Here is a 10,045-nt window from a genome sequence, read left to right as displayed (position 1 = left end):
TTTTTTTTTCTGTTTCTGGGTCACAAGTTTATTAAAATAAAAAGAAACAGTGGGTAAATGCTGCCATCTGTGCTGCCCTCAACACACACACACACACACACACACACACACACACACACACACACACACACACACACACACCGGGTCCCAGACTAGACAGAGAGATTGAAATTGCTTTACAGATACTCCAAGGACTTCCCTGAAAACCTAACTCACATGCTTAGTTCGTGCAGCTCTACACTCGCTTCTCAACATCTCTGCTCAGGATGGTGGGGTGGGCTGTTCCAGGAGGTGGAGGTGAAGACCCCCGAGTCTACTCTGGGATGGGGAGGCCCCCTAAGCCTGAGTCCCGCTATGGGGCTCTGAGCCAAAAGCCCCCGTGAGCCATGGCCTCCAAAGGGCAGCGGTAATTTTTTTCACATAAATATATCGCACTTAAATGAATTTAGACAGCATGACATCAGAGAGTAATTAAATTGGTTTGGGTTGGAATTCCGTTTGCAATTCCTGAGTTCAGGTTTGTAAAAAGATTTTCCTGAGCACCTGCAGGTTTGTGTGTGTGTGTGTGTGTGTGTGTGTGTGTGTAAGTATTTTCACTGGAAAGGATTCAAAATTAGAGGGGGAAAAAAACTGGAGCGCGCAGGCAGCATTACGCCATTCTTCCTTCTTGGAAAAATCCCTCAGCCTTATACAAGCCTCCTTCAAGCCCTCAGTCAGTTGTGCGGGAGAAAGGGGGCGGTCGGCTTTCTCCTTTCAAGAACGAGTTATTTTCAGCTGCTGACTGGAGACGGTGCACGTCTGGACACGGGAGCACTTCCACTATGGGACTGGATACAGACACACGCCCGGCGGACTTCAAGACACTCAGACTGAGGAGAAAGCCCTGCCTGCTGCTGCTGCTGCTGCTGCTGCTGCTGCCACCGCTGCCTCTGAAGACCCACTCCTTTCATGGTTTTTCCTGCCAAGCCAGAGGCACCTTTGCAGCTGCCGCCTTTCTCTGTGGTGTCATTCAGCGGCTGGCCAGAGGATGAGACTCCCCAAACTCCTCACTTTTTTGCTTTGGTACCTGGTGTGGCTGGACCTGGAACTCATCTGCACTGTGTTGGGTGCCCCTGACTTAGGCCAGAGAACCCCAGGAGCCAGGCCAGGGTTGACCAAAGCGGAGGCCAAGGAGAGGCCACCCCTGGCCAGGAATGTCTTTAGGCCAGGGGGTCATAGCTATGGTGTGGGGGCCACCAATGCCAGGGCAAAGGGAAGCTCTGGGCAGACACAGGCCAAGAAGGATGAACCCAGAAAGATGCCCCCCAGATCCGGTGGCTCTGAAACCAAGCCAGGACCCTCTCCCCAGACTAGACAGGCTGCAGCCCGGACTGTAACCCCAAAAGGACAGCTCCCTGGGGGCAAAGCATCTTCAAAAGCAGGATCTGCCCCCAGCTCCTTCTTGCTGAAGAAGACCAGGGAGCCTGGGACCCCTCGAGAGCCCAAGGAGCCGTTTCGCCCGCCCCCCATCACACCCCACGAATACATGCTCTCACTGTATAGGACGCTGTCCGATGCTGACAGAAAGGGAGGTAACAGCAGCGTGAAGTTGGAGGCTGGCCTGGCCAACACCATCACCAGCTTTATTGACAAAGGGCAAGGTGAGAGGGTAGGGTGGCAGGGAGGGGCATTTGCATGGACCCAGGAGTCCCAAAGTCTTGGAGTGCACAGGTGGGGGACAGCGTGTGTATCTAGCCTAGGGTGGGAATCGGAACTTATCGAATACACACCAGATCCAGTACTAGGAGCACCTAGGGATCTCCGAGTTCAACTTCTGCAAGGTGCAGAAAGGGCACTAAAATGCAGAGAGGAGCTAAGATCTCCCAGTTGGATACTAAACTCCAAGACCCAGTTTTGATTACTGGGTCATACTCTGCACCTCATGCCGGTTGGCTAAAGTCTCTAAGCTCCGGGTTTTTTTTTGGACAGCAGAGAGAAAGAAACTTTAGGTCCCTGTGGTTCTTCAACTTTATCCTCAGATAGGGGGCAGAGAAGGCAGGATATGTGGGGACAGACAACTTGTCACAGAGGGAGACACCTGGCTGAGGGCACACCAAGCCCCTTCTTCCCTGGGGTCTCTTCTTATATGTATACTAAAGGACATCGGACCGAATGATGTCTGTGCGTTTTGAATGGGAAAACCTTGTGTCCTTTTCATCAGTAACCTGGGAGAGGACTTGTCTTTCTTGAGTCGCTGTCGCCAGAGGTCGGCCCACCTAGTGTTACTGGCTCTTCCTTTCAACTTGCTGTGTGTTCTCAGCAAATCCCTTCCCTTCTGAGTTTCAGGAGATAGGCTGCAGGCTGGCAGTTGGTGAGGTTTCTTGTGGTTCCCAGGCTCTGGTGCTGAGTTTTTGGCTGGCAGGGGTGGGGGGAGGGGCCGGAGAGTGGGAGAGGCTCCTCATTAGAGTTGGTCTGTAGGGGAGTGACAGGGGGTTGGGGGGGGGAGGTACAGAGGCAGCAGGTCTGGCAGAGGTGGGGGAGGTGGCCTGGCTGCCTGCCCAGCCAGGGAAAGCTGTGACCCCTCTAGGGCTCATAAAATAAGTCCTTGTGTCCCCCCAGCACTAAGGGAGCTTGGGGAGGGGGAGATGGGGAGTTTAAAGGCCTAATTAGTTACCTTCTAGAGTAATAGCTGAATGTTCCCTAATGGCATATTGGCATTTAGGAAGGAGGCCATGCTGATTCAGAGATACCATTGAGATTTTACACATACACACGCGCACACACACACACACAGCTTTATATTTATATACAAAGTAAATGAATCACATACATGCACACATACATGTTTCAAGTATTCATACAATCCCAACTTTACTTACATATGCCAGTAGCATAAATATATTACCATATGCTTACTCATGAACCCAACTGCACACATGCATGCGTGCGTGCACACACACACACACACACACACACACACACACAAACTGGGACACTCATGAACCTCCCAAAAAATCATTAGGATGGGAATTTTGGAAGCGGAGTTGTAGATTGGCTTGGTTTTACCCACGTCAGTTTACTCCCCAACTCTGTGCCTTGCCCATAGCAAGATTGCTGAGACCTTTAAGGTCTAAGAAGCTCAGAATGGACTATTAAAACCCTAGGCTGCGGTTTCTATTTTACCTTAGCTAGATGAGCTTGAATAAGCCCCTAATTTACTCTGAGCTTCAGGTTCCTCCTCTGGAAAAGTGGGTCATTGAGATGTACATACCACCTGCCTTATTTACAGGAGAGAAGTGTGCTGGATTGTGGATGGGGCGGACACTGGTGGAAGACAGTTATAAAGCTAATGACTAATACGTATTGACACAAACACCAGGGGCACTCAGATAATACAAGCAGCCACATACCTACCCTCACTGGGAAAGGGCTCTGGGTGGTTTGAATGTTGGCTTCGGCCATAGTGGGGAAGAGGTTAGAGAAACCTCTTTTGATTGGGAGAGAGTTAGATCCTCCCTGGAGGCCCAGAGGTGGCGGGCTCTCTTGGTGAAGTGACAGGAATTGACTTCTGGCTGTTTTCTCTAGATGACCGAGGCCCTGCGGTCAGGAAGCAGAGGTACGTGTTTGACATCAGTGCCTTGGAGAAGGATGGGCTGTTGGGGGCTGAACTGCGGATCTTACGGAAGAAGCCCTTGGACGTGGCCAAGCCAGCGGTCCCCAGTAGCGGGCGGGTTACCCAGCTGAAGCTGTCCAGCTGCCCCAGCGGCCGGCAGCCGGCAGCCTTGCTGGATGTGCGCTCCGTGCCAGGCCTGGATGGATCTGGCTGGGAGGTGTTCGACATCTGGAAACTCTTCCGAAATTTTAAGAACTCAGCGCAGCTGTGCCTGGAGCTGGAGGCCTGGGAACGGGGCCGGGCCGTGGACCTCCGTGGCCTGGGCTTTGAACGCGCTGCCCGACAGGTCCACGAGAAAGCCCTGTTCCTAGTGTTTGGTCGTACCAAGAAACGGGACCTGTTCTTTAATGAGATTAAGGCCCGCTCTGGCCAGGATGACAAGACTGTGTATGAATATTTGTTCAGCCAGCGGCGGAAACGCCGGGCCCCATTGGCCAATCGCCAGGGCAAGCGACCCAGCAAGAACCTCAAGGCTCGCTGCAGTCGCAAGGCCTTGCATGTCAACTTCAAGGACATGGGCTGGGACGACTGGATCATCGCACCCCTTGAGTATGAGGCCTTCCACTGCGAAGGACTGTGTGAGTTCCCCTTGCGCTCCCACTTGGAGCCCACAAACCACGCAGTCATTCAGACCCTGATGAACTCTATGGACCCTGAATCCACACCGCCTACCTGTTGTGTGCCTACACGGCTGAGTCCCATTAGCATCCTCTTCATTGACTCTGCCAACAACGTGGTGTATAAACAGTACGAGGACATGGTCGTGGAATCTTGTGGCTGCAGGTAGCAGCGCTGGCCCACCTGTCTTCCAGGGTGGCACATCCAGAGACTACCCCCTCTGGAATAACAGAGAGGCTGTAACGCTGCAGCCCAAAGTTTCCCCGGCAGCCTGCAGGAAAGAGTTTTTAGCAGGTTTACTCTCTGGATGTGATCTGGACTAAAAAGACCCCCATCTGAAGATTCCTACCCAAAGAACAGACTCTGAATGGGCCCGGGGCCCAGGAAAGGTGTTCTTCCATGAGACTCAGTTCACCATCTCTCCTGCCCGGGGCCTCCTCACTTCTCTCCAGACTCTCCAGAGAAGTTGTAGCTATATCCTAAGCTCTTTATGGGAGAGCTATCCCCTCCTTGAATCACCTTTGTGCCTGGTGACTTTCTGCCACGAGATGTTCATTACAGGGGCTGGGCAAGAAGGAGGACTTGGGCAGGGGTGAAGAGTTAAGAGCCTAATTAGACTGTTAGATTAAAATGTACATTGATGAGATAAAAAGCTGAATCTTCATGGCTAAAATTGTGGCAGATTTCTTGTTTCCTCCAGGGGACCCAAATCTCCTAAAGAATGGCTATCCCCTGAGAGTGTAAGTAGGGTGCCTGCCTCAGGTACAAAGTGTTTCCCAGGCTTGGATTCCACCCCCACTCCTGGGAACCAAAGCAGAATGGGGCAGAGAGTACAGCTGGTCAGAGCCAGTGTTCACCTCTAACCCCATTCCTGTTCCTTCCAAAGGCCTATCGGGCCCCAGCTCCTTCTGTTCCGTTGGGGCCTAGCAAAGAGCTAGAGTTTTACATTCCTTAATCAAGCTCCCTGTCTCCAAAATGAAGCCTCAGGGGGTAGGGGGTGGGGAGACATGACTTTCATTTACACCATCTCCATTTCATTTACAGTGTCTGCCCAGTGCCCCCACTCTACCACAATCACAGACTTGCCTGGCCTTCAATCAAAGGGCCCTCTACTTTTTTTTTCCACTGAAAAGTCTGGGCTGCCAAGGGTCTCTACCTCCCTGTGGTGGCATCGCATCTCTACCACTGACCACTGTTTCTCACATGATCTGGTCTAGGATCCCACTGCTCTCTGGGGGCTGCGTGATCACAGCACATCACTGTTCACCAAGCTCAGAGTCAGAAGTGGAGCCTCCCCCCTTTACATTGCACATTATGTAAGTGCGCGCAATTACACACAAATCACTGGCCTCCCCTGCTGACCTCAGACAGACAGAAAATGCCAGGCACATCCTCACAGCGCTTCCTGCTTGGAACGCGGCCCACAGCAAATGCTCGCTTCCTTTTCTTAGCTAGAACCTTTGGGGAGGTGTGGGGCATGAACTTTTGGAGAGGACAATCCTCTCTGGGAGGGAAATTTAGGCACCTGGATCTCAGAGCGGAGGGCTCAAGGCCAGATTCTACCTGGCTAAAGAGAGACACAAGGATCAGGGCAAGTCTCTGGTTCCCACCCATAGGGCCTCAAAATTTTCCCCACCTCTCTCCAGCTGAGGCTTTGATTCCCAGGGCTCCCCGCCAAAGCTGTCTCAAGAGTAGGGATCCCTGCCCAACAATGGGCAGATCTTGTGTCCCTTTCCTTTGGGTTGTCAGGACCTGAAGCAAGAGCCCAGTGCAGGGGGCAGCTTTCTTTTGAGCTGTCTTCTTGATTTGGAGGCCATTACCTGTCCCAGAGGAGCCTGGCTGAGTCTGGAACCGAGTTCTCGCTGGCGAGGCTTCGTTGTGTTTGGCTAGTAGTGCGCCCGAGAGCTCTGAGGTAAACAAAGGAGCTGCCACGGCAGACAGAGGCCTGGTGTGTGAGAGAGGAGAATGAGCCCCGAGGAAGGTGCTGGTGAGGCCAAGGAGACAAGTACGGTTACAGAGAGAGCAGTGTAGGCTCGAGGTGGCTAGAGACCCACAGGCCGAGAGACAGCAGGAAGGGGTCACGGGTGATACTGGCTGCCCCAAGTACTTAGTTCTTGGAAAGTTCTCCTCGCCTTAGCCCTGGTAGAGCATCAGCTGAGTCTCAGAGCTCTCCATAGCTTGAAGGGTTAGGCTTTGAGTGAGTGGTCATAGCTCTGGCTGAACACCCCAAGAGCTTTCTTTCTCACCCCACACTGCCCTGGACCTCAAAAGAACAACGCAGACGTGACAGCCCCCCTCACCCAACTCTAGAGAACCAATGTGACCATTTTGAGTCGTCAGAGCCCTTCCACGCCGACCTTCAGATCAGGACAAGGGGCCCCCTCGGAGAACTCTCTCCCTTAGCACCACATCTGGTTGCAGTCCCAGGAAGCTGCAGGCTGGTGTTCTACACTATTGTTCCAAGAGCTGACTGGGGGCTCTGGAGATGGCTTAGCTGGTAAAGCACTTCCCACACGAGCCTGAAGACCCCAGCTTTGCTCCCTAGCAGTCACAGAAAAAAAAACAAACAAACAAACAAGCAAAAAACCCCAGTACAGCAGCACCTGTCTGTGATTCTAGTGGGGGGGGGGGAGGCAGAGATAGGCAGCTAGATCCCTGGAGCTTGCTACCTGGTCTGCCTAGATGACTCTCTGGGCCCCAGGTTTAGTGACAGACCCTATCTCAAAACGTGTGGTAGAAAGTGACCAAGGAAGATACCAGATATCAGCAACCTGTGGCCTCTACACGAATCGGCATTAAACACATACGCACACGCACACACACACATGTACGTGTGCATTTGGATTCTCATGTGCACACATACACACACCCCTCCCTCTCACACACAAAACAATACAGGGTTTCTTTTCAACTCCATAGTTCACACTCTCCTGACCATAATCCCCCAGCTCTGAAAGGTTCAAAAGGTTGTACAGCTTCAAACTTCAGTTTTCTCTTCTGCCGGTTATAGGCCTTGGGGGCTGCAGAGACGGCTCAGCAGTTTAGAGCACTGGCTGCCCTTGAAGAAACCCTGAGTTCAGTTCCCAGCACCCACATCAGGTGGTAACAACCACCCATGAGTCCACCCCTGGCCTCTGTGGGTACCTGAACACGCGTGTGAATACACACACATGAGTGTGCATGCACACAATATATATAAGTAAAAATAAATCTTTTTGTTTTTGTTTTTTTCAAGACAGGGTTTCTCTGTGTAGCCCTGGCTGTCCTGGAACTCACTCTGTAGACCAGGCTGGCCTCGAACTCAGAAATCCTCCTGCCTCTGCCTCCCAAGTGCTGGGATTAAAGGCGTGCACCACCACGCCCGGCTCAGGCTTGATTCAAACTCACAGTGTTCTGCTAATCTCTGCCTCCCAAGTGCTGGGATTAAAGGTGTGCGCCACCACGCCCGGCTTATTACCTATTTCTTAAAGCTAGCTGTAAGGATATAAAAGACACTCAACCTCGTAGAGTAAGTGGCACAAAGATAGGATTTGGTGAATGTTAATTATTGTTTCATGGTGCCTTATATTGTCTTAAGTAGGCAGTATAAGGATTTTGTGTGTGTGTGTGTGTGTGTGTGTGTGTGTGCATGTGCATGCACACATGAGTATAGGCTTTAAGCAGCAGGTGTTTGTGTGTGGTACTCATGTTATCTCTGGTTATCCTGGAACTCACTATGTTCACCAGGCTGACCTTGATCTCACAGAGATCTGCCTGACTCTGCCTTCCTAGTTCTAGGATAAGCCTGGCTCCTAAGAGTACCGTTGACTTTGTTTCTTTTGTTGTTGTTCCAGATAGGAAGTTGATACCTAGAGGAGTGGCAGAGTGGCAACCACATGTCTCCTGTAGGCCTCCTCATTCTTATACCGACTCTTCTCAGCCCCTGAGTCCACTTTCCCCTGTCTTGGCCAGCAATGGAGTCACCTCCCTGGCTTGGCTCCCTGGCCCCAAAAGTGTTTCCTTAGGGACACACCATGCTGTGAATTCCTTGGGAAAATAGCAGAGCAGAGTTTAGGGCAGGAAACATGAGAGGCCCAGAGGGGAGGGAAGGAGGCGGCTTCCAGCACTGCAGTCCTCACCGCTGGGCCCTTTCCACATCCTGTGTTCCAGGGTCACAACAGGAGAAACAGCTTCTCCTGGGCTAGGACACACAACCTCGGGAAGTCCTACAGTCTTCATTCCCCCTCAGCTGGCTCTCCTGATCTGAGTACACACGTGCTGGAGCACAGTAGGGATAGTCACAAGACTGGGAATCAGGGAGTCCAGGCCCTGCTTCTCCCACTATCCAGCTAAGTGGCCCAGGCCAAGTTAGTTAACCTCTCCAAGCCTCAGTTTCCCTGTCTGTAAAAAGGGGGATAATCTAAAAGTTAAAGATCTGGGGCTTGAGAGATGGCCTTGTTGTTAAAGGGACTTGCTGTTCTTGTGGAAGGATTGTGTTTGTCTCCCAGCACCCACAAAGCAGCTCACAAGCATCTGTAACTCTAGTTCCAGAGGAGGCAGCATCCTTGTCTGGTCTCTATGGGCACCATCCTTTCATACTTAGTATACATACTAAGTAGTGTACATATGTACACACAGGGAAACACTCATGCCCATGAAATAAATATATATGACTCTTGAAAATTTGCAAGCCCTCAGATTCAGGATATGAGGGTATTCATGCATTTCACCAATCTTTGATTTAGTGGTTCATTCATTGATTAGTGAATAGTTATTGAAGGTCCAGTCAGGCACAGACACTGTACTGAGTGTCAACATAATATTAAGTCAGAAGCATTGCAGATGTTTACCAAGGGCTTGTCTTCATCCTTACAATGTTCTTAAGGGTCATGCATAAATAGAAAAGAAAACAAAGAACCCAAAGTGGGTTGGGACGAGGAAGGCTAGGTGAGAGCCGATGAAATGGAACAGGAAACAAAACAGAACAAAAACCCATCTATCCGTTTAAACCCATGGACTGACTCCATAAGAAAATATAGGATCTGAACAAGTGTAATTTCACTAACTTCAGGCTGAAGGAAGACGGCATTGTAGGGGGTTGTGAAGCCTGTGGAATTAATGGAATATAACATGGCTGCCTGAATGCTAATACAAGTGCGAGCTTCAGGACTGGGGCAATAGGTCATAGTTCAGAGGTGGAATGGCTTGCCAGGCACGTGCAAGGCTCTGGGATTGAACCCCAACGCTGCAAAAAGAAAAGAAAAAAGAAAAACAAAAGCAGTGCTCATTATGTGAATAAGTCAGCACACCTGACTTCAACACACACACACACACACACACACACACAAACAAACACACACACAGGCACAGACATGTACACATCAGCAAACTCATCAAACTAAGAATTAGTGTTTCTTAGTCTGATGAACACTGTACACACACACTCCACAAAATGGTGAAAGAACATGTTAGCACAACTGTTTACTAACATACAAAAAAATGCAATTAGATCCTTGCTTTATATTACAGACAAAAGTCAACTCAAAATGTATTGATGACTTCAGCATTCAGGAGGCAGGGACAGGTAGATCTCTGTGAGTTTGAAACCAGCCTCATCCATACAGTGTGAGACTTGTTTCAAAACAAGAGTTTATTGAAGACGTAAACACTAGACCTGAAACTTAAAAACTACCTAGTTAAGAGTAGGTGAAAAGTGCTGGGGGTGGTGTCACACATCTTTAATCCCAGCACTTGAGTGGCAGAGGCAGGCGGATTTCTGAGTTCAAGGCCAGCCTG

The 10,045-nt window shown here is 50.6% G+C and overlaps 1 protein-coding gene across 1 annotated transcript; it reads left to right on the top strand.

Annotated features, from left to right (window-relative positions):
- Positions 1-700: 700 nt before the first annotated feature.
- Gdf5 (growth differentiation factor 5) lies at positions 701-4,943 on the top strand. The gene is made up of 2 exons (XM_021194130.1): positions 701-1,640; positions 3,565-4,943. The coding sequence occupies exons 1-2, from the start codon at positions 1,028-1,030 to the stop codon at positions 4,437-4,439; spliced, it is 1,488 nt and encodes a 495-aa protein (XP_021049789.1). The 5' UTR covers positions 701-1,027; the 3' UTR covers positions 4,440-4,943.
- The last annotated feature ends 5,102 nt before the right edge of the window (positions 4,944-10,045 follow it).

Source organism: Mus pahari, chromosome 3 (genome assembly GCF_900095145.1).
Source record: "Mus pahari chromosome 3, PAHARI_EIJ_v1.1, whole genome shotgun sequence".
Taxonomy (NCBI): Eukaryota; Metazoa; Chordata; class Mammalia; order Rodentia; family Muridae; genus Mus; species Mus pahari.
This window is presented reverse-complemented; position numbering and strand designations above follow the sequence as displayed.

Bases quoted from the DNA above. Each gene is read 5' to 3' on its own strand.
- Gdf5 (XM_021194130.1), top strand. From the start codon at position 1,028: ATGAGACTCCCCAAACTCCTCACTTTTTTGCTTTGGTACCTGGTGTGG. The intron at 1,641-3,564 runs GTGAGAGGGTAG...TGTTTTCTCTAG, and splicing joins CTTTATTGACAAAGGGCAAG to ATGACCGAGGCCCTGCGGTC.